This window comes from Strix aluco, chromosome 21 (assembly GCF_031877795.1).
Source record: "Strix aluco isolate bStrAlu1 chromosome 21, bStrAlu1.hap1, whole genome shotgun sequence".
Classification (NCBI taxonomy): Eukaryota; Metazoa; Chordata; class Aves; order Strigiformes; family Strigidae; genus Strix; species Strix aluco.
In genome coordinates, this window is record NC_133951.1 from 12,460,739 (window position 1) to 12,481,216 (window position 20,478).

At 45.8% G+C, this 20,478-nt stretch overlaps 1 protein-coding gene across 1 annotated transcript; it reads left to right on the forward strand.

Moving 5' to 3' along the window:
• Positions 1–57: 57 nt before the first annotated feature.
• KCNJ2 (potassium inwardly rectifying channel subfamily J member 2) lies at positions 58–10,803 on the forward strand. The gene is made up of 2 exons (XM_074847112.1): positions 58–212; positions 5,284–10,803. The coding sequence occupies exon 2, from the start codon at positions 5,500–5,502 to the stop codon at positions 6,781–6,783; it is 1,284 nt and encodes a 427-aa protein (XP_074703213.1). The 5' UTR covers positions 58–212; positions 5,284–5,499; the 3' UTR covers positions 6,784–10,803.
• Positions 10,804–20,478: the final 9,675 nt, after the last annotated feature.

A 20,478-nucleotide genomic window follows, 5' to 3' on the forward strand; every position in this document is an offset into this window, starting at 1 on the left:
CCTGCCATTGGTGCGGGGCCGCGCGGGGGGCGGGGCCGGCGGGGCCGCTATTAAACATCCCATGGCCGCCCGCAGCAGCGGGGCCGCGGCTCATTGAGGGGCTCGGTGGGAGCGGGGCGGCGGGTACCCCGGGACTGGCTTGCGGCGGCCCCCAGCCGCTGGATCTTACACCCTTCTCACTCCACAAGCACCTCCCGCAAGGCCGCCGGCAGGTAAGGAGCGCTGCTTCCCCCCTCCGGGGGCTCGCCCGGGTCCCCTCCAAGTGCCGCCGCCCCTCTGCCCCCCGTTGCCAGGGGGTAGGTGGCTGTCTCGGTCCACGCACCCTGCGGGGAAAACTCCCGAGGGGAAGCTTTGCGTGTCGGTGAATGTGTTGCAGGCTTGGGCGCAGCCGTTTGGAGGGGGAACTCCTGCGTTTCTCGTGCACCATCCACGCGCTATTCTCAGTGCCTAAAATAATTAGATAGGTATGCCGGGAACACTCGAGCATCTGCTTGCAGCATCTGTTTATGTTCATAACTTTCCATGCACCAGCTGCTTTCCCCCCCCTCCGCCCCGAGATATTTTATCCTGGGGAAGGGCTGGAAGTTTGCATGACAACTCCGTGTCGCAGCAGTAGCACCGCTCCATCCCTTTCCATTCTTCTCGCCTGTTGTTTCCTGTACAAGAGAGAGGTCAAAAGTATCAAGTCTCGGAGATCGGATGCGTGTTTTTGAAAGGAGTGTCCGAAATGTTTTAGAGGGGTGTGAAATGAACCTGTAACTTCATTCATTTGCGTTATAGAAATGGGGGATTTTCTTTATTTTTAATCATCCTGCCAGGAAAAGAAATAGGAAGAAAGAAAAAAAAAAAACAACCAACATTGCAGCTGGGGAGCCTGTGAAGAGGCTGTATTGTTTCAACTTAGTTCATGACAGTTAAAGGAAAAAATACTGATAAGAAATGGCAGATTTATTAGCGGGGGTTCAGTGACGGCTTTGTCACCTCCCTGGGGCCGGGGGACCCGCAGGTGCGTGTGCGGGTGGCCGGGCTGAGCCAGGCCCCTCGTCCCTGTCCTCTCCCACCTCGTCCCTGTCCTCTGCCACCTCGGTGCCACCTTCCCACCCCGCAGGCAGCCGGCACTTGTTTCTGTGCTCCAGCCTTACCTTTACACTTGTTTGCTTTTCCATCCTCACAGCCGGTGCATCAAGTACACCCCCTGGTGATGACTATTTCAGTTGTAGTTGTTTTGTCATCAGCTAGAAATATCCTGAACCCGTCTCCTTTGCAGGACAGCAGATGCAAACGCCACTTGTCCTTTCCTTTCTCCTATTTCTTCACACCCATTTCCCTACATCATCTGCTCTTTTTTTTTTATTTATTTTTTTTCTTCCCCCCCTGCCTGATCATGAAGGACAGATCCTTCTCCTGAAGGCAGCTCGCCACTTTATGTAACTTGAGTCCTACCCAAACCAGCGGAGAAGCCCTGGGGAATGACTTAAGTAATGCGGAGGTCTGGGGAAAGGTTATGGGGGTGGCTGTACCCAGCAGCGAGGGAGCGGGGACTGTGGGAACAGGCTTCGCTGGGGCCAGTAGCTCCTTTGTTCTGTTTACCGAGGGCAGGAGGGGAAGGCGCTCGGCTAAGGTAGTGCTGGTGCTCTCTTAGCAACATGTGCCCGGCTCGCTCTGCAGGGCTGTGTGGCGTCAGCCTGGGAATAACTGCTCCAAACGCTCATTAGTGCTCCTCTCTACCCCCCTGCTCTTTCTGCACTTCAGAGTTTTTGCTCAGTATTAAACCTTCTGCGCAAATTCCCTTCGAGCTGCTCGGTGCAGAGTTTAGACGGGGGATATGAACGGCTCTCCTGGGGGGAGATCTCCAGGGGGATGCTTGCTAAGGGGAAAATGAGGGTTTGGGCTCCTCATCGTGGCATTTCCACAAATGTTGGTTCAGAAATGCTGCAGATGCAGCACAGCCCCGTTTTTCTCGGCTCCTCCAAGCATCCCCTTGCAGCAGAGCAAGCCCAGGGCTCTCCCATCCCATCTCATCCCTTCCCAGTAATGCTGCGTCGGTGCCAGTGCTGGTAATTACAAGCTGCGTTGCTCTAGTCTTGTATTCTCTTCCAGGAGGAAAGGTAGCCCGAATTAATAATAATAATAACACACCTAGTGATGAGTGAATTTACAGCTCTGTGTGTGTGTACAGCTGCAGTGCGTTGGGCCCAATTATACAACAGTTTGTGTTGGTTCGTGGGTGCTGGGTTGGCTTCTTTTGTCTGGTGAGGATTGCAGGGCTGGTCCCACACTAGCTTGGCATCTCCAGTGCCACCAACAACTGATAATGGGGTGGGGTGGAAGGCAGCAAACTTGCTTTGCCTTTGAGCAGCAGGTGGATTAGCAAAATCAGAAGTACAATATAGATTTTCATGCTAGTTGGATTGTTTCTGGGATTTTGGGGGGAACCTCTGCTGCAAGTAGCTGTGGAAGTCAGGGTGAAGGCTGATGAGGTGGGTGATCAGGCAGCCAGTGGCTCTACCAGGCGTTTTACAGGGCCTGAGCCGCTACGAGCGGGAGCAAGATTGGACGTGCTGTGTTGCACTGGCTGGTCCCTGCGCGCGGTGCTGGTCGTGCTCCCCTCCCGGCATCCTCCCCACGCCAAGCACTTGCGAGGGAGAGAGGCAAGTTGTGCTGTAAAAGAAAGAAGACAACTCTGCTGCGGTGGAGCATGCCAGGGCTTCATTGTATAAACTTCAAGCAGTCTGTAAAGGGGCCACAGGCTGCCCTCAAGTTTAAGGATCGTTAGAGCCAGACCGGTGCAGGTCGGCTCCCAAGGGCAGAGCATGGACAGCGGTGCGGCTGGGAAGGAGAAATGCTGTGCGAGGTACAGTAGGTAGAAGGTGCTCGGCCATGCAGAGGAGGAATATGACAATGGATGATACCTAATTCGGGTTCCAAACCCCTACATGCAGCCAGCTCGCTGCAGGAGGCTGGCGTTAAGATTTCAGTGATTTGTGGAATTCAAACAAATGTCCTCAGGTCAAGACTTTTGTGGGGGGAGCTGCATATTCAGACACTTGTGACTTTACAGCTTATCTTTCCCTCCACCATAAGTTTTCCTCTAAAATCCAAGAGACAATGCAGGAAAGAAAACAACAACAAAAAAAAAAAAAAAAAAAGACTTAAAAATAAACTGTTTCCTAGGTTGTGTGTTTCCATCAGCTTGGAACAAAACGGACTTTGAATGTGGAAGTTGAACATGACTGTGATTATAGGATGTGGTTTATAGAAGTGATTGATTTGCAGACCAATGCGATGGTTTTTCAAGAAGTTTTTTGTGAGGAATGTATTAACAGTAATTTCACTTTCCCTCTGTATTCAGGTTTCTAATAAAAGTATTATTCAGCCCCCCAAAATAATTTAGGTGAACATTAAAAAATTCCTTTGTATTTTTGAGAATGATATCCTGATGGGCATGAGAAATCCCATGATCAAAAAGGTGTGAGGTGGGGGGAAAGTGAATCTTTACACAGTGTAGGCAAGACAGTCAGGTAAGTAAGAGGTCAGCTATATTGTGAGCCTACAGTGCTGAGAGCCGTCCTCAAAACCGGGCATTGCTGAACCCATCAAAAGCTGCCAAAATGGCTTGTACACCGCTGAAGTCACAGATGACTAATCTCGGCAAGTAGGCGTTGGGACGCATTCTTGCACAACAAACAGAAGTGAGGGGAAAAAAAAGAGAAGGTAAAAGTAAATCCTAAAGAGATTCTAGAGGCAAAACCATCCTGTGTGCAACTGCGAGCGCAGTGTTGTTTTCTGTTTGTCACCTGCTCTTTTCCTAACAAGTGTTTGCTGATCTAAAGCCCTTGTAATGTGGTTGAAGGATGTGGGAGGGCTGAGAAACTGTTTGAAATCCCTCAAGTTTTTGGAACACCCCTGCAGGGCTTCAGGGGCTGCTTTTTGGGAAGGAGATAAACTCTTATCTACAGCTGTTGTCAGATATGAATCAGAGGAAGAGCCGCAGAGGACTGAAGCCACTTTGTGGGCAGAGGTCGTGCTCCTTGGTGGCTGCAGTTTTGCTGGGTTTCGGACAAACTTGGATGAGTTTTGATAATACTGATTTACAAAGAGCATCGTGATTTATTCCCTTGCTACTGTAAACAGTACTGAAGTCTCCTATGACAAATGAACAGCAGACATTCCTCATCGCTCGGTTTTAGTTTTATTTCCTCCATGGGGCGCATGTGTGGATGAAGCAGTTGCATTAATGCATCTCTTCTCCTCTGCAGTATTTCAATTACATTTCCTGATATACAGTACATGACTTAATGGATGACGCACTTGTTAAAAGCTAAACCTGGGTCTAAGCCAGACCTCCCTGAAACAAGTTTGGTGGCTTCTACCCTCAGGAAGAAGGTTTTGTAGCCTCTCTGCTGAGTCTTAATTGCTGACATTTAAGACCCACGGGACACTCGGAACTGTTACCTGTTGGAGATGGAACTGGCTGCTTCAGGCTCCCGAGGGGAAGGTGCTGGTACTTGCTACCAAAGGTGTTAACGAAGACAGTCGCCAGTCCTACTCCATCGTAGCCTTTTGCTAGTTGCATTAGCAGAGGCGGATGAGGGTCGTTCCACAGTTTAGTTTGCTTCACATGACTTAAGCCTAATGTGAGTGCAAAAACAGATTCCGTTGAGTTTATGGAGTTAGAGAAGAACTAATGCAGCCCTTATTCCTGCCATTTGCAGAGAATACACAGCTCCTTTTTTTTTTTTTAGCTTGATTAAAAAGCAAAAAAGCTACATGTGGTGTAATTTCATGGAAATCACTGATATTTGCATTTTCCAAGTTTAATGCTTTTCTCGGTACACGTCATCTTCCCTTTTGCACACTCCCTTGTTTGTCGTAGGTAAACCAGTCCAGGATCCATACATCCATTGTATGTCACTAAAAAACTGCTTCAGTATTTATATTTAAACAGATGGATGTTAACACTAATCGTTTGTTTCAAAATAAACAGAAAGCACAGTTGTAAATAGTAGATAGATTCTTTGCATGTCCAGCTTTTAATGTGAATATTGCTTAGAGACTGGTGTTTTCAGTGCTTTCACTCAGGAAGAGCGATGCCTTCTTTGTAGTAATGATGTCACTTCTGTCAACACCCAACCGCGCACATTGTGCGTTCCAGAAAATGCTGTCATTAAGAATAAGGAAACTTCCTCAGGTCCACAGGAGTAATTTTACTTGATTCTTTCAGGTTTGATTCCTTATCCTTTTCCTCCAAGATCTAATACGACATTTCTCTTTCTCTTGCAGACCATGCCCTCTCTATGACGGTTACTTGTTAAGCTAACTCTGCATGCCAGAAGACTGTCCTTGGTTGATCCAAGGGCTCTTGGGGACTCCAGCCTCTCCCCAGTTTTTCTGTGTGTGTGTGTTCCTCTAGAACTTTCAAAACTGTTTCTCCAAAGGGTTTTGCAGAAACTTAGACTGTTTTCTAAAGCAGAAGCACCTCAGTCCACAGCAGTAGTGATGGGCAGCGTGCGAACCAACCGCTACAGCATTGTGTCTTCGGAAGAGGACGGCATGAAGCTGGCAACCATGGCCGTTGCCAACGGCTTTGGGAATGGAAAGAGTAAGGTACATACCAGGCAGCAATGCAGGAGCCGCTTTGTCAAAAAAGATGGCCACTGCAACGTCCAGTTCATTAACGTGGGTGAGAAAGGACAGCGATACCTGGCAGACATCTTCACCACTTGCGTGGACATCCGCTGGAGGTGGATGCTAGTTATCTTCTGCCTGACTTTCATCCTCTCCTGGCTTTTTTTTGGCTGTGTGTTTTGGTTGATTGCACTGTTGCATGGGGATCTGGAGAATCAAGAAAATAGCAAACCTTGTGTCTCTCAAGTGAGCAGCTTCACCGCAGCCTTTCTGTTCTCCATTGAGACCCAGACCACGATCGGCTATGGCTTCAGGTGTGTCACAGATGAGTGCCCCATTGCAGTTTTCATGGTGGTTTTCCAGTCTATAGTAGGCTGCATCATTGATGCCTTCATCATTGGTGCTGTCATGGCAAAGATGGCTAAGCCAAAAAAGAGAAATGAAACTCTGGTCTTCAGCCACAATGCTGTGGTGGCCATGAGAGACGGAAAACTGTGCCTGATGTGGCGTGTTGGAAACCTGAGGAAAAGCCACTTGGTGGAGGCACACGTGCGAGCACAGCTCCTCAAATCCAGGATCACGTCAGAAGGGGAGTACATCCCCTTGGATCAAATAGACATCAATGTAGGGTTTGACAGCGGGATAGACCGTATATTCCTGGTCTCCCCAATTACAATAGTACATGAAATAGATGAAGACAGTCCTTTGTATGACTTGAGCAAACAAGACATGGACAATGCTGACTTTGAAATTGTAGTAATATTAGAGGGCATGGTGGAAGCTACTGCCATGACTACCCAGTGCCGTAGCTCATATCTGGCAAATGAAATCCTCTGGGGCCACCGCTACGAGCCCGTACTCTTTGAAGAGAAAAACTACTACAAAGTGGACTACTCGAGGTTCCACAAAACATACGAAGTGCCCAACACACCCATCTGTAGTGCCAGAGACTTAGCAGAAAAGAAATACATTCTCTCGAACGCAAACTCCTTTTGCTACGAGAACGAAGTGGCCCTCACCAGCAAAGAGGAGGATGAGATTGACACTGGGGTGCCTGAGAGCATGAGCACAGACACCCACCCGGACATGGACCACCACAACCAAGCAGGGGTGCCTCTAGAGCCACGGCCGCTACGGCGGGAGTCGGAAATATGACTGGCAAACTCTTCCTCTCTCTTTTGGTTGAAAGGAAAAAAAAAAATTACATCTATCGGTCAAAGGCACGTTGACCTGAGAAGTTGGCCCAGAACAGTTTTCAGACAACGGTACTGTTGAAGAGTGGTGTGAAGGCAAGCAGACCTGAGAAACCCAGGCTGGTTTTAGGGCTGTCCTCAGAGGAGGGACGACAGAAAATGAACTCTAAACACAAAGCACTAAACATGTCTAAGTATGAACAGAAGGCACATAATGTTGTAGAATAAATTATGTATATATTTTTTTACAAAACTTGAACTTGCAGGCAAGCTTTGGTTGGGTTATTATTATTTTTTTTCAACTTTTTCCAGAATGCTTCTCTCTAGGGAACAAGAATGTTTTTAATGGCATAACAAAGGCAAGAATCTGCCTTATTATTATTATTATAATTATTTTTTAAAAAGCTGCTGCTAACTACATGAACAGAAATGGTTATTTTTGTTGCAGTGTAGTTTTTATTTTCTCTTGTGTAATTTAAAAAAAAAAAAAAAAAGACAGTGTTGAACTTTTTGGGTTGAAAAGCTCATGATCACTTCAGAGAGGCTAATGTTGCCAGAAAGTCTAAACTCCTTTTGAGGCCAGTAGTTTGATAGCTAGAATCAATTTCTCTCTTTCCAATTACATAAGGGGCATTATGTAATATCAGGCCAATCAGTAGCCTCCAGCAAAATTATGATTTTTGGGGGGAGAATTTAATTCTCTGTCTAAAGGAAAAATGAAATAAAATATATATATATATACATAGAAAAAAGTACTAAGTTAAAACTACCTAAATGGATACCAAAGAAAATGCACAGTTTTGCACAGTGGAGTTTATTTAAAAAAAAAAAAAAAAAAAAGAAAAAAAAAAAAGGAAGAAAAAAATGAACAGGCTGCTTTAAACAAAAAAAATTTCAAACCTCAGACACTTTTTTTTTGTTTTGATTTTTTTTTTTCTTTTCTTTTCAAGACCTTTATTTTGCACCTTATTCTGAAAGCTTAAGACTCAGATCTAAAGTGAGCTAGGACTCCTCCCCTTTCCCCCCTGCTCTTCTATGGGGAAATAAATTCCCTTCCTTTCTTGTACGGAGAAAGGCAGCTGGGGGAAAGCAAACGAGCCAACATCTGTCCTCCCCGGTCGCTTGCCGAGCCGGGCTGCAGCAGAAGGTCAAGTGCTAGTGCACACATTCCCAAACCGGCGCTAGACCTCAGCGCTGACCCAGCCTCCTGAAAACTGAGCCGTCCTCCGTGTGCTGCAGGCGTCCGACCCGAGCCCCCCTCGGCTGCCGTTGTGTCACCCCTTAAACCACGCCAGGGACGTGCGAAGCTGCTGATCGATGGTAGAGGCTCGCACTGCCGGAGCTGGCACAGATGAGCCGAGCGATAGATAAATCCCCGGGAAGAGGTTTTGAAGAGGAAGGGAGAGGGTAGTGGAGAGGAAGAGAAAACAACTTTTATGACACAGCACTTGGGAATGGCACAGGGATTCTAGCATTTTGTAAAAAATGCTTCTCTTCAGCAGGGCAAGGGTGTCAGAAAGTGTGTTTTCCAGCTCATCCGGGGAGGGTGAGGCTGCAAAGCGAGATCCATCTCCTGCCTCTCCCGAGCAAACACCAACCGAGTGGTCAGTGGATGAGACGTGTCACCGAGCTCTGAGCAGATTTTGTGACCTTCAGTGAAGCTCTGGCTCTAGCGGTATTTTGGCTCCTTCACCCAGAAGGCTTTAAATTCTCTGTGCCTCTAAGATCAAGGAGACAGCGAACCTGCACTTCACGCCTGCCCCCCGCGGAGCAGGTGGAGAGGGGTGGTGGTGGGGACAATAATCCTAGTCAACTCTTGCAGTATTGGATCACTGTATGCCATTAAAAAACAGCTTGTTCTAGGTCTAATGTCTTCTGCAAACGGATATCTGTGAAGGCCTCTGGCCCCTTCCAGCCCTGCCTGAAAGAAATGCCTGCAATGAAATGGTTTCTGATAAGATGGTATCTACAGTGGGTGGGTTCGAAACTGTGGAAATTCGACATTGTAAACATAGATTTGGCTACTAGAGAGGGCAGATGATTAAGTGCAAGTTCTAAGGCTGTTACTGGGGTGGGGGGATGTAAAGGAAAGGAAAGGCTGAACATATAAGGGTGATTTGATTGCAGTTCCTGGGTCAACAGTAGTGAAGACAACTGAGTGCTGCTAGTGCTGCTATTGTGATATACTTGGAAAAAAACTAAACCAAAGAGTATTCAGTGGAACAGATGGTGCATGAAAATGCAATGGGGAAGGGATGGAAAAGGGACGCTGACCAGGAGAAAGGGGACCCGTTCTCCAGGTCAGCATCCCCCAGGTGCACAGTGCTCCCACTAAATGATACTTGAGGTATTTGAGGGAGGGATGAGAGACAGGGGATGGGAAACGCAGGATTCAGCTTGTTTCTTTAAAGCAAAAGAAATTAAAGAAAAAAAAAAAAAATCCCCTCCCCCTTAACATTTCTGGTGCAGAGGTTTTGGGGTTTTTTTTGTTTTGTTTTGTTTTGTTTTTCAAGTCAGTTTTTCAGAAATATTTTTAAAATGTACATTTTATAAAGTTTATCAAGTATTTTCATATTTAAAGCCAAATGTAAATAGAAGTCTGTAAAGGAGGACAAGAAGAAGAAGAAAAAGAAAAGGCCACAAAAAGTATAAATTCTGCTCGGCAGTCTCGGCTAGCTAGTACCTAGATGCTACCGGTTAGCATGATTTTTAGCAAATACTTGCAAGCCTTATAGGATTCCTAATGCTATGAACTTCTCTTTATTTATTTTTAAGCATGGACTTTTAATTTGAAAACATGTTCTAGTTACTGGCATTTTTAAAAGTTACCAGCTTTCCGAGTGCTAGTCTTGTCAAGGGTGTGCATTGAGGTAATCCATTACACTCTCTGCTGCATTCTTTGTCTTTTTTTTTTTTAATAACCCTTTGTCTTTGCCGATTGAATCTTACATTGCAGAATTGCACTCAGCCTCTGGCTCTGGGAAGCTGCTAGAAAGAGACCTACAATGTACACTCCATGGTACCCTTCCCCCTTGTCCAGCATTTCTGTATTTCTCAATACGCCCTGGTAAGCCCGGTATAGGACAGACTCTTGTAGCACACTTCTACAGCAGCAAATTGGGTTAGTCGTTTTTTAAAATGTTATTTTTAAGGACTACACAGTGACTGACAGCGTTTCTTCAGTTCCCGATGATCCTGGGCCAAGCTGATGCTTAATTAGGGGCCCTTTAAACTGACTGAGCTCTACCCGCAGACTCCAACAGCCTTGGTTCAGCCTCTTTATCAAGGTTAAAGTTGGCTCAACTGGCTCGCACAGAAGGTTTATACTGTATTTCGCTTAGGGTCTGGGGGGGAATATGTTATTTCTGCCCTTCCCTGAAAATACTTGAACGAGACACATTGTCTAAACCATAATACTACGTACAGTGACAAAAAGCATTTCCGAGGCAGGTGGGAATGGATCTCTTCTTTCCTCTGTCTCTTCCGTGCGAGCTGTCCTTGGTTAAGTAGCAAGGGTAGAAATCATTACTTATTAGCTGTGGTTAACGATACGCTCTCCCAGCCACGATAAACTTCTGTGTTGTTAGTTTAGCACTTGCTCTTCTCGGAAAAGACAAAGGGTCCAGATATTTTATTTGTTCTCTTAGGTCTCCTTTTTCATAATGGATTACAAGGTAAAACTGAGAAGTACTGTAATGTCTTTAAATTATGGCTGCTCGCGACCATTGTAAGGTAGAAGGGTGCTGCATAGTTGCCATCCCACAGCCAACGAGAAACTGAATTTGTAATGACTTTTGGCCTGCAGCTATTGTAAGGTGAACAATCTAGGCATCTGACAGTTGTCCATTACTATTTTCCTGTTTGCAGCCTTTTTGTATCAAAGTCTTCCTAATGTACTGCACAAATTGTGGATTGTACAGATTTTTATATATTATGTCTTATTTTATTATTTCTAAATAAATAAAAAAAAATTGAGAATGAACTCGTGTGTGCAGCATGTATGTAAATGGAGTGGGGAGATGGGTCTGGAGGTTATTCTATAGCTGTGTTTATGGCTGTCTGAGCACAGTCGGCTGAAGCACTTTAGGGAGGGACAGGTCGTTCTGTCCCTTGACAAAAGGCAGGAGGAAAGGTGATACCATCATTATTTCCCAGATGGGAACACAAACACCGGTGCAGTGTAAGGCGACTTGCACCAAAGGAAGATCTGCCCCAGAGAGACTTTCTTAAGGTCATACCTGGATCTGCAGAGCTCCAGATCATCAGCGACAAGTCATATGAAATGGAAAAAAAGCTCAACGTCTGCGTAAACTACAAAGCAGGGCAGAGAGGGGGGTATGAAAACACAGAGCAGAGGCAAGCACATTGAAAGATTTGGAAAGGGATTAAAAAAATTAAGCAGGAAATTCATCTTCAAATCCCCATGTTTCATGCCTGCCTGGAACATCCCCTTACTGAAACGATGCTCCTCAGCTCGGCTCCATTCCAAACACGGTCTCTGTAATCTTCATACATGCCTCATTTGTCTGGAGTCCTGAGCCTGATGTCCCAGGCGTGGAGCTGGGTAACGGGACGGGGAAGCGTAACAGGGATGGGCCTCGAGTAACCGAAAAGACTCGATGCCCTTATTTGTCTGCGTTGGAAATCTCCTTTCCTGCCGTTGCTGTGTGGCCTCCAGGGCAGATACTGAGGCTGCACAAGTGTGACTCAGCTCAAAACTGCTGAGCTAACCGGAATCAAACACGCTGCAACAGCTGAGGACGGCTGTGAAGCATTTCAATGCAGTTTTGACCCCTCTGCTGATTTTTCAAACTTTTTTATCAGTCTGTAATGCTATTAAATGATGCCTTGGATGCAGCCCTGACCCTATATAGAAGGACTCCATTTATAAATTCAAAATTACTTTTCAAATCTAATGGTCTCTTGGAAAGCTTACACTAATAATTACAGGGCTGGATTTAGAGATATAGATTAGCTGTCACAGCCTGGATCTGCTTATTCTCCCTACTGAAGAGCGTCCTCTGTGAGAGCTGCTCACTGATCAGACCCTGGCTTTGATGTCTGCTGCAGGGGCAGCAGGTCGGGGGGCCACTATCTGCATATCCCGCCTGGCTCACTCCTATTGCCTAAATCGTTAGCACCCTCTCCTGTCAGTGCCTTTCCCTTCTCTTGCTGGCCACTGGTCCGGTTGGGTGGAGACAGGATAAATATAGCAACAAAACAGAGTCGGCGTATTTTGGTAGCTAGCAAGGTATTAGCTAAACTCTTCTCCTTCCTGTAGCAGCTGGATGCATCTAGCAAGCATCAAGCCTGTGCTGCAGGCTGCAAGGATATGCTACTCAAACCTAGACGAATGAGTAGTATGCCCCAGAAGATGGGTGTTGGCGTGCCAGCAACAGCAGGATAGAGGCAACGCTGCTTTGAGGCTCGCTGGGTGCATGTGCCCTCCGCAGACAGCACAGGAAGGTGCATTAGAGGAAGCTGCATGCACCAACTGTTTCCTGTTTTCCCAGTTTTCTCCTCAAACTAGCAGTGCTTGGTTGACTCTGCTGATGTGCCAAGCTCAGGCTGACCGCAGGTTTTGTTGGTGTGCAAAAATGTATAATAATGTTTAAAGAAATGTCCATTCTTTCAAAATGTTTAAACAATTCGTGACTTCAGGGGAGCCTGTTTCATGGTTCTGGATTCCCGGCAGGTGGAGATCACCCTACAGTGAAGGTTTTGGATGAGACATGCTCCCTGGGATTCAACACCCACCCTGTCTGGATTAGCTCATTTATCCCCGTGTGATGGGCTTGTCAGCTCTTTGGGGAACAGCCTGCCAGCTTTGTAAGGGGGTTCAGTGCACTTATGGGGTCCCCACGGCTTCTTGCACCCCTCAGGGCAGCCGTGTAAGAAGCTGGACTTTGGTAAACCTATGGGAGATAGAAGGGGGGTGGGGGGAGTTTGCAAAGCGTTATTTTTCAGACTGGTTTTTGCTTCTCTCTCCATTTGCTCTTTGGTGTGCAAGGTTCGGCTGTTTCACCTGTACTCAGATCACACCCCCCCCCCCCATCAGCTTCCAGACAGGTAGGATCTGGAAGCACTTGCAAACTTTCATCTAAATTCAACAAATTGGCAGTCTTTAGCCCTGGTCACAGCTCAGAAGCCACGATGGAAGTGAGACCAGGACTGCTGATGCTGCAAACACAAAAGCCATGTGTCCTCACGGGGAAGCCAAAGAGCAGTAGGAGTCCTGCAGCACTCCCACACCCACCAAGGAAAACCAAACTGTGATCACCACCCCCCTATAACTGCGACGGCATTTCACAGAAATTAAGAGGATGAGTGAAACCATCTGAACAATTGTGGAGTCACTTGGTGAAGTCTCAGATGAAAATTTCAAAGTTTCGGGTGAGGGAACAGGAACAGGTCTTTGTGAATCGAGCAGCTACATGGGAACAACGGCCGCTGAGAGGTGGGAAGCGACAGCAGTATGTCACTGCTCACGGCAATCCTGTACTTTTGCTGTTAGGAGAAGGGGAAGGAACACTGTCCGGCAGCATGTGCTGCCAGGGGAGCACCAGTGACATCACATGAACCGTTGGTATCACATCCAGCATGAGCGTCGGCGGCCGACACGGTAACACTGGCTGCTGCATCGCACCATGACCCACAGCAGGCTGCTCCGTGCTTTGGCAGCTCTCCAGATGGAACCGAAATCCATAGCTAAATCCTTCTTGTGCCTCGGGTAGACTTTCTTTTGTAAGGAGTTAACATCATTTATAACCCTCACGGCCACCTGAAGTCTTTCCCTGGTTTTACCATGATGCATTCATTGCCTTTGCTTTGTCCTCTCCTGCAGATTGCAGAGATGTTTCCACCGGTTTGTCAGTGTCTGGGGACAGGACAGAAAAGTGAAAGCAATGAAAATTATAGGAAGTCCAAAAATATAAAAATGAAATATGAGTCTTGAAAAAATTTTTTTTTTTTTGCTCCTTCCAAAGCTTTCTCTAAAGTACAGTCCTTAATCTAACACCAACATTTACAGCTTGTTTGAGAATCCAGGTGGTTATACACAACCTGATGCATTTTATAGTTTTGGGTGGGCAGGACAGGAAGGGGCTACACTCACAGCTGTTTCAGCAATATATACATTTCATATTATTTTTTACAAAAGAAAAAGTACTCCTCTTGCCTTTTCCTTCCTTACTGTCTTGGATTTCAACCCATAGATACTGGAAACAGATTTTATGAAAAAAATCTACTTTGAAACTCATACAAATGACATATACATCAAATTGTGAAGCAGCTACTGAATCCTCTGGTTGGGAAGCTGTGTAAAAGGGCCTCACGAGCTGCAGCGCAGATCTCCTGTCCCTGTTGGATACCCTCCTCTCTCCACCTCCCAACTATAGCAGATTTCAGGGTAACTCAGGAACCAAGGGCAAAACGCGGTATTAGGTCTCATATGCCCAAACTTGGTCTTACTCTGGTTATTCCTTGTAACCAGGATCCCCCCAGGTAAACCCTGCTCCCTCCTGCTTCATGTTGGCTCCTTGGGGAGCCCTTCCCTGCTGCAGCAGGTAGGAAACCACAGGCTCTTGCTTTCCAGGATTGATATTTTACTTACGCTTTTTTTTTTTTTTTAAAGGCAAAATATCTTGCTGTGCATAAACTCTATTTGATATGCAAATTAACTCATTAATTATTTTGCATTACACGGCATGCAAGGTGCCTCATGGCTATGCCTGTGTTTGATCCCAGCTTGGAGCCCATGAACAGCAGGGACAGAGCTGCTGTGCTCCCCAAACCTCCTACCCCTGCCTCGGGAGCCCACTGTTCCAGCCTGCAAATACCAATGCTCAGCTGTAAATAAAAGACAAACCAAACCAGAGCACTTTGAGGTCACTACCTAAGAAATTTCTTGATTATTTGGCTTTGAGAAAGATCTAGTTGCTAGCGTTGCCCAAGACTAATAGACTCCAAGATACTGCTTCCACTGAAATCATTACTGGAGTTTCATTTAATGGATATATAATAGGCTGTTAACAGGAAAGGATAGATTGCTACAGTTTAATACCACAGGATCTTTACGAACAGGGATGAATCTCACCCTGGGGCGGAGAGATTACCCAGAGAAATAATACTGCTTTAGCTGTATTTTTCAAGTCTTTTAATATTCTTAAATGGTGCAGTGGCTGTTAGCTCCCAGGAAGGATGAATGTCTACCTTTCACCAAAGCATTTCCATCTTTACTCCTGTAATTCTGTGTGAGCCCTTTGCATGCACACGGAATGAAAGACAGACCAGCAAATCATCTTTTTTTTTTCTGTTTCCCTTGTTGGTACTTGCACTGCCTTCACTTTTGCTGGAAAGGTAGAAGCAGATCAAAAGTTGGTATTTTCTCTGTTTACACCTTAGGCAAGGGAGCTTTGGCTGTCTGCAGTTGACTCAGGATACCTCTGTGATCTACAGATGGAAATGGAGGGAATTCCATTCTTCCTTCTGCAAGTTTGGCAAGAGATGTCTGCCCTCTAATAAGAAGCCCAGCAGCTAATTGAAGAAAAAAAAAAAAAACCAACTTTAAAGGAAAAATAAAGGGAATAAAGGTATAGAGCAGCTCAAATACACACACTGAATTTCAAAGCCAATGGAGTGCAAAATTGCTCGGTCTGCTCTTTCTAGAGGGAGATTCAGACTGGATATTAGGAAAAAATGTTTCACAGAAAGAGTGGTGGGAGAGTGGAATAGGCTGCCCAGGGAGGGGGTGGAATCCCCATCCCTGGGTGTGTTTAAGGGCCGTTTGGATGAGCTGTTGGGGGATGTGGGGTAGGGGAGAACTTTGTAGAGTCGGGCTGAGGGTTGGACTCGATGATCCTGAGGGTCTTTTCCAACCTGAATGATTCTGTGATTCTAGCACGCTCAGTAGCTCCCCCTGAAGGACACCTCTCCGCAGGGTTTGGGGGTGATTGTAACAGCAACATCTGGAAAAGGACAGCAATTAATTCCGTTGAGGAAGGCGTAACGCCACCTGCATCTTGCTTTGCAAAGGCTGTGCTGACAGAGGCAGGTGCTCTTGCAGATCATGGTGTCCTTGGCCTCTCCTCTGCCCTCGGCCAGCCCGCAAATCTGATCCAGTCTGGGAAATCGCCTCCGAGAGCAGGAGCAGGGTGAGGCGGCTGCACAGCTCCGGCACGGTGCCCTCGCCACGCGCCAGCACAGGCCTGCACGCCTTGGGCATGGTCAGTCCTGGTTTTGAAGAAGCCAAGGGGATTAAAAGCAATTAGGGAAGGCCTGATTTATCCTAATTAGAGCCAGCGATGGAGCTGTGTTAGAGTCGTTATCTCAAATTTTCCAAAGCTGTCTCCCAGCAGGCTCAGGAGTTTATTTCTGCCCTTCTCATTCTTCCCCCTTCTTTTCTCTCTCCTCCCAGTGACACTCTTCACCAGGCTTTGATCTCAAGGACCCTTGTGGATTTGGTATTTACCTTTATAGTTGCAACATTTTAATGTAGTTGCAGTGTCTTGGTATCTTCAATATTTATAGCTCATTAACTCCTACAATGAAATCCTTCTGCAGTTCTTTACACTCAGTGTTTAATGAGGAGGGGTTACCAGAATTGCTGTGCCCATCCCTTGGTGTATTATCTGACAGTTTCTCCGTTGAATTAACTCAAGGTATGCATTGACTAAACATCTTTAGAACCATTGGACAAACAGACTATGTAATATTCATAAATTAATGCAAATTAGCTTCAAATATGTCAGACTAGCTCCCCTAGGAATCCCTGGACCTCAGCATGTTGTGACAGTTCTTGTTTAAGCAAATCTGGATCTTTCAGTGCGAATAATGAGAGTGCTTTCATCCTGAGCAGTATTACCAGTGAGACTAATGTGCCATTCTCCTTCTTAAAAATGTAGTCTCATCAGATGTAAATTAAACCACTGGGAGAGCAGGAAAAGAAAATGTGAGTAGCATTTGCATGTATTGTCCCTCCTTTTCCTCTGCTGCAAGAATCCCATCGTGGCGCCTTTTTAATGACAATACTGCTATTACAGTAAAGGGTTGAACAGTCACAGTCTTTCATATTCTGGGTTTTCAGACTCGGAGATTTTGTTACACATGTACATTATTTGCATGTATTTAAAATATAATTAATTATGTATTGCTGGAAAGCCTCACACCACGAGCTTCAAATCTTGCAGGTTTCCTTCCACAGATATTTCCATGTCCCTGGAAAGATTGCTTCAGATGATGGTTGTTCCGGATGGCTGCTCAGGAGGAAGCTTCCCAACACCTTCACAGGTAACTTTATCTACTCTAAAGGTTCATGGAGTTTTGCTGACACTTGGCTCCTCATCCACGGGAGCACGTAAACCCTGGGAGCTTCTGCGACCATGGTGGTTGGGGTCTGCCTTGCTGCTGCCCTCCCTCCTGCTCTGCTCGGGCGCCCATCTTATTCTTCTGCCAGGGTGCAGATGTGCTATTTATTATTTCCACCCGTACTGTAAGAGTCCATCCTGTGAGTGTCGTTCACATGGGCAGCTCCACGCTGTATTATTTGCACTAAAAAATGTAAGCATTGCCACTCAAATATATTACTGCCCCTAACACATCTTCCTAACTAAACACGTTCAGCCCGTTCCAACGTGGTAGATTTTCTTTCAGATAGGAGATGTCCACATTCCTTCCTTGAAGTTTGTCTCCTCCACATATCAAAAAATGTTAACAAATAGGCATAATATATGCCCCGGGGAGCAGAGAAAGCTGCTTTTCTTTTTCTTGGCTGGCTTGATTCATGCTGGAGTTGTGTGACTTTTCATCTCTGCAGTTGGAGGAAAAGGCTAACTCACAGCGTAAAAGTAGTATGATAAATTGTGGAAAAATAACTTTCTGGCTTTCCTAAGAAACTCTCCTCTCCAGCTCCTCCTCTCACTGTACTCCTTCCAGCGCCCCAGAATTCATTGCATCAGTGCATGTTATGGCACCTTTGGGATGCGTTAGTCATAAGAATGGAGCTACTGGTGCTTTGCAGGCATATTTTAACTTTGGCTCTCACATGAGTGCTCTGACACATCCATGCTGTCTGCACGTCTGGGTAGCGTTTTCTTGCGGGTGCCTCCTGAGATTCGAGACAGCTCGAAAAAAGGAAACATCTAATTTATATTTGCTAAGGTATGCGGGAGGTCCTTTTGCTGTTCTTTGCTGGTGGTGAGGGCTTTTGGGTACAGGGTTAACGTGGGACGAAGGCAAGAGTGATGGCTCAAATGGGAGCTTTGGGTTCATGCTGTGATGTCCAGCTCCAGTTCTGTCCTTTGTTTTCTGAACACTGCAGGGCAGCCAGAGAGAGTGGGGAGCCTGCGTTTGCTCAGCCAGTCTTGCTCGTGTGCCCCTGTGTGTTATTTTCTGCACTGGGAAAATTCACATGTACCTTCTCAGGCTGGGGCAGCCTCCTGGCTGCATTGCCCTGGCCCCTTGGCACGCTGCTCACTGCATGGTGCTCCTTGTGATGTTCCCTTCCCCTGCAACTTAGGGGCATCAGGGACTGAAAAAAATGCAGCTTCCAGGAGTTTGCACTGGCATCAGGAGGATCACGCTCGCTGCCTCAGCCTAACTGCTACCGCCACGTACCAAATTGCCCATGTAGTTCTGCCCTTTGTGCAGCAGATGTGAAATGGACTTGATCTGATCCTGAGTTTTCTTCCTTTGAATTAATTTGGATCTCAGAATTCATCTGTAATTGCATATAATTAACTTCTCCTTACAGGGCGCTTTTGAGATGAGAGCTGATAAGTGAGTGCTGTACGTTACTTCACAGACGTTTTCTTCTGGAGGCAGCCCTGTCAGGTTTTTTTTGCTTTCAAACAGTGTAATATGGACTAATTTCAGTGATTTCAGGTTTATATGCAAAAAAGTGAGCTCGAAACTGCCTCTCTGACTATCTGCTTTTGCAAGTAATGTAGAAGAATTCCTGGTTTGTCCCTGCAGGTTTTGTACCAGCCCTGGTTTGGAAAATTTTTCTTGTGCTTTTTAGGCCCAATCTAATGACCAGCACAGACAGGTTAAATATCAAGGCTTATTATCAAGCAGTGTATTGTCCATCAGCAAATATACCAAAGTCAGGAAGACTTAAAATAGCAAGGTGTTTTAAATTAAAATACCCAGGCATTACATGTATATTCAGTCCTTTCATGCTCTGAGTCATTTGCTGATGTTTTACGCTTAACCACGATCATTTGATGCAAAAGGGACAGGCATGGTCTGAAGGAAAACTGTTCTGGCCTGTCCACATTAAATGTTCTCACATTTAAGAAGCTGTAGCAGAGAGAGCAACGTTTTTAATTTTTCTCTGCCTCAAAATGAATGACCAGATAGAGATCTGGTGCACAAGCTGGGGAGCAAAAATACATTAAAACAGCCAAGTATTGTGGTTAGTAAAGGTTTCGTTAAATGAAACGTCATTTTTGTTTTTCCCCTTAGGGAACAATAAGAAAACTTCTCTTTGTACATATCTCTTTCTGAAACAAGTTCCGTGACTGGTCGCAACCTGTAATAAAAATGCCATATGCAGGAGAATATATTTAATATTGGGAAGGCAAAATAGAACGATATGATCTGTTTGGAGTTTGAAGGTAAATGTTTAGACATTTTTTCCTTTAAAATAATCTGTGATAGATGCTGGTTAGCTGACTGGGAAATGAAATCACAGAGGATTTATGCCATTAATGACAGGCTATGATGTCAAAGACATTTGGCCTGTAGCCATAACCTTTTGTGTGGCTCTGGTTGATTCTTATAAATAAACAGGACTGCTCAGCTGCTGCCTGGATAGGAGTCCCCATCACTTGGGAGCACTGAGAACTGGGCTGAGAGCACTGAAAAGTATTGAGCAAAAAATTGAGGGGAAGGGATATCCTACAAGAGGTGCCTTCTCCCCTTAACATCTCTGGTTTTATGCAGTAGGGCTTTGTTAATGTTTAAAGAAGCACCAGATTATTGCAATAACACCAAAACCAATCTCACTTTCTGAAACTCCACCGTGTCATGTTGATTTACAATTAGTCAAAAGCCCGGATGCATTGTCAGTAGCGTACAGCACCTCGATTTTTGCTCCTCTTGTCCCATTTGTAGTATAAAAGAGCAGACTGGGTTGGCTTCTACAGTCGTGCCAGTGTGGCATCAGGTGGGCAGTGGTGGGACCCCTCACCCCACCTGCCCGGCGAGATGTGGTGGGGGCAGCTCTGCAGCACCCAGCCGGGAGAGGTGGAAACCCCAGGACATGCCATTCCAGTAACCTCTGAAATAAAGCTACAAATCTGACTGCAGAGAGACAGGGAAACCCTGAAGTATATATAGCTTTCACCTGTACCGTATCTGTCCCCTTAAGGAGCTTACAGGCATAATTTTAATCATATTTTGCCAGATAATGCACAGGATTTGCTTGCAGCCGCTTCAGCCAGTTGATACATGGGAGGGCTTCGTTATGTTGTTATTGATGTCATTTTTCTTTTCATGCAGAGCTATTTTCCTTTTGTATTTCATCCTCTGGGGGCTGTGTTGCTAATGGTTTGCCAGGTGCCAGACCCTCAGCGGGGTGAGGCAGTGTTTTGGGTTGAATGTCACCCTTTTAAACCTTGTAAGGATCCAGGACCTTTTATTAACATAATTACCAGCA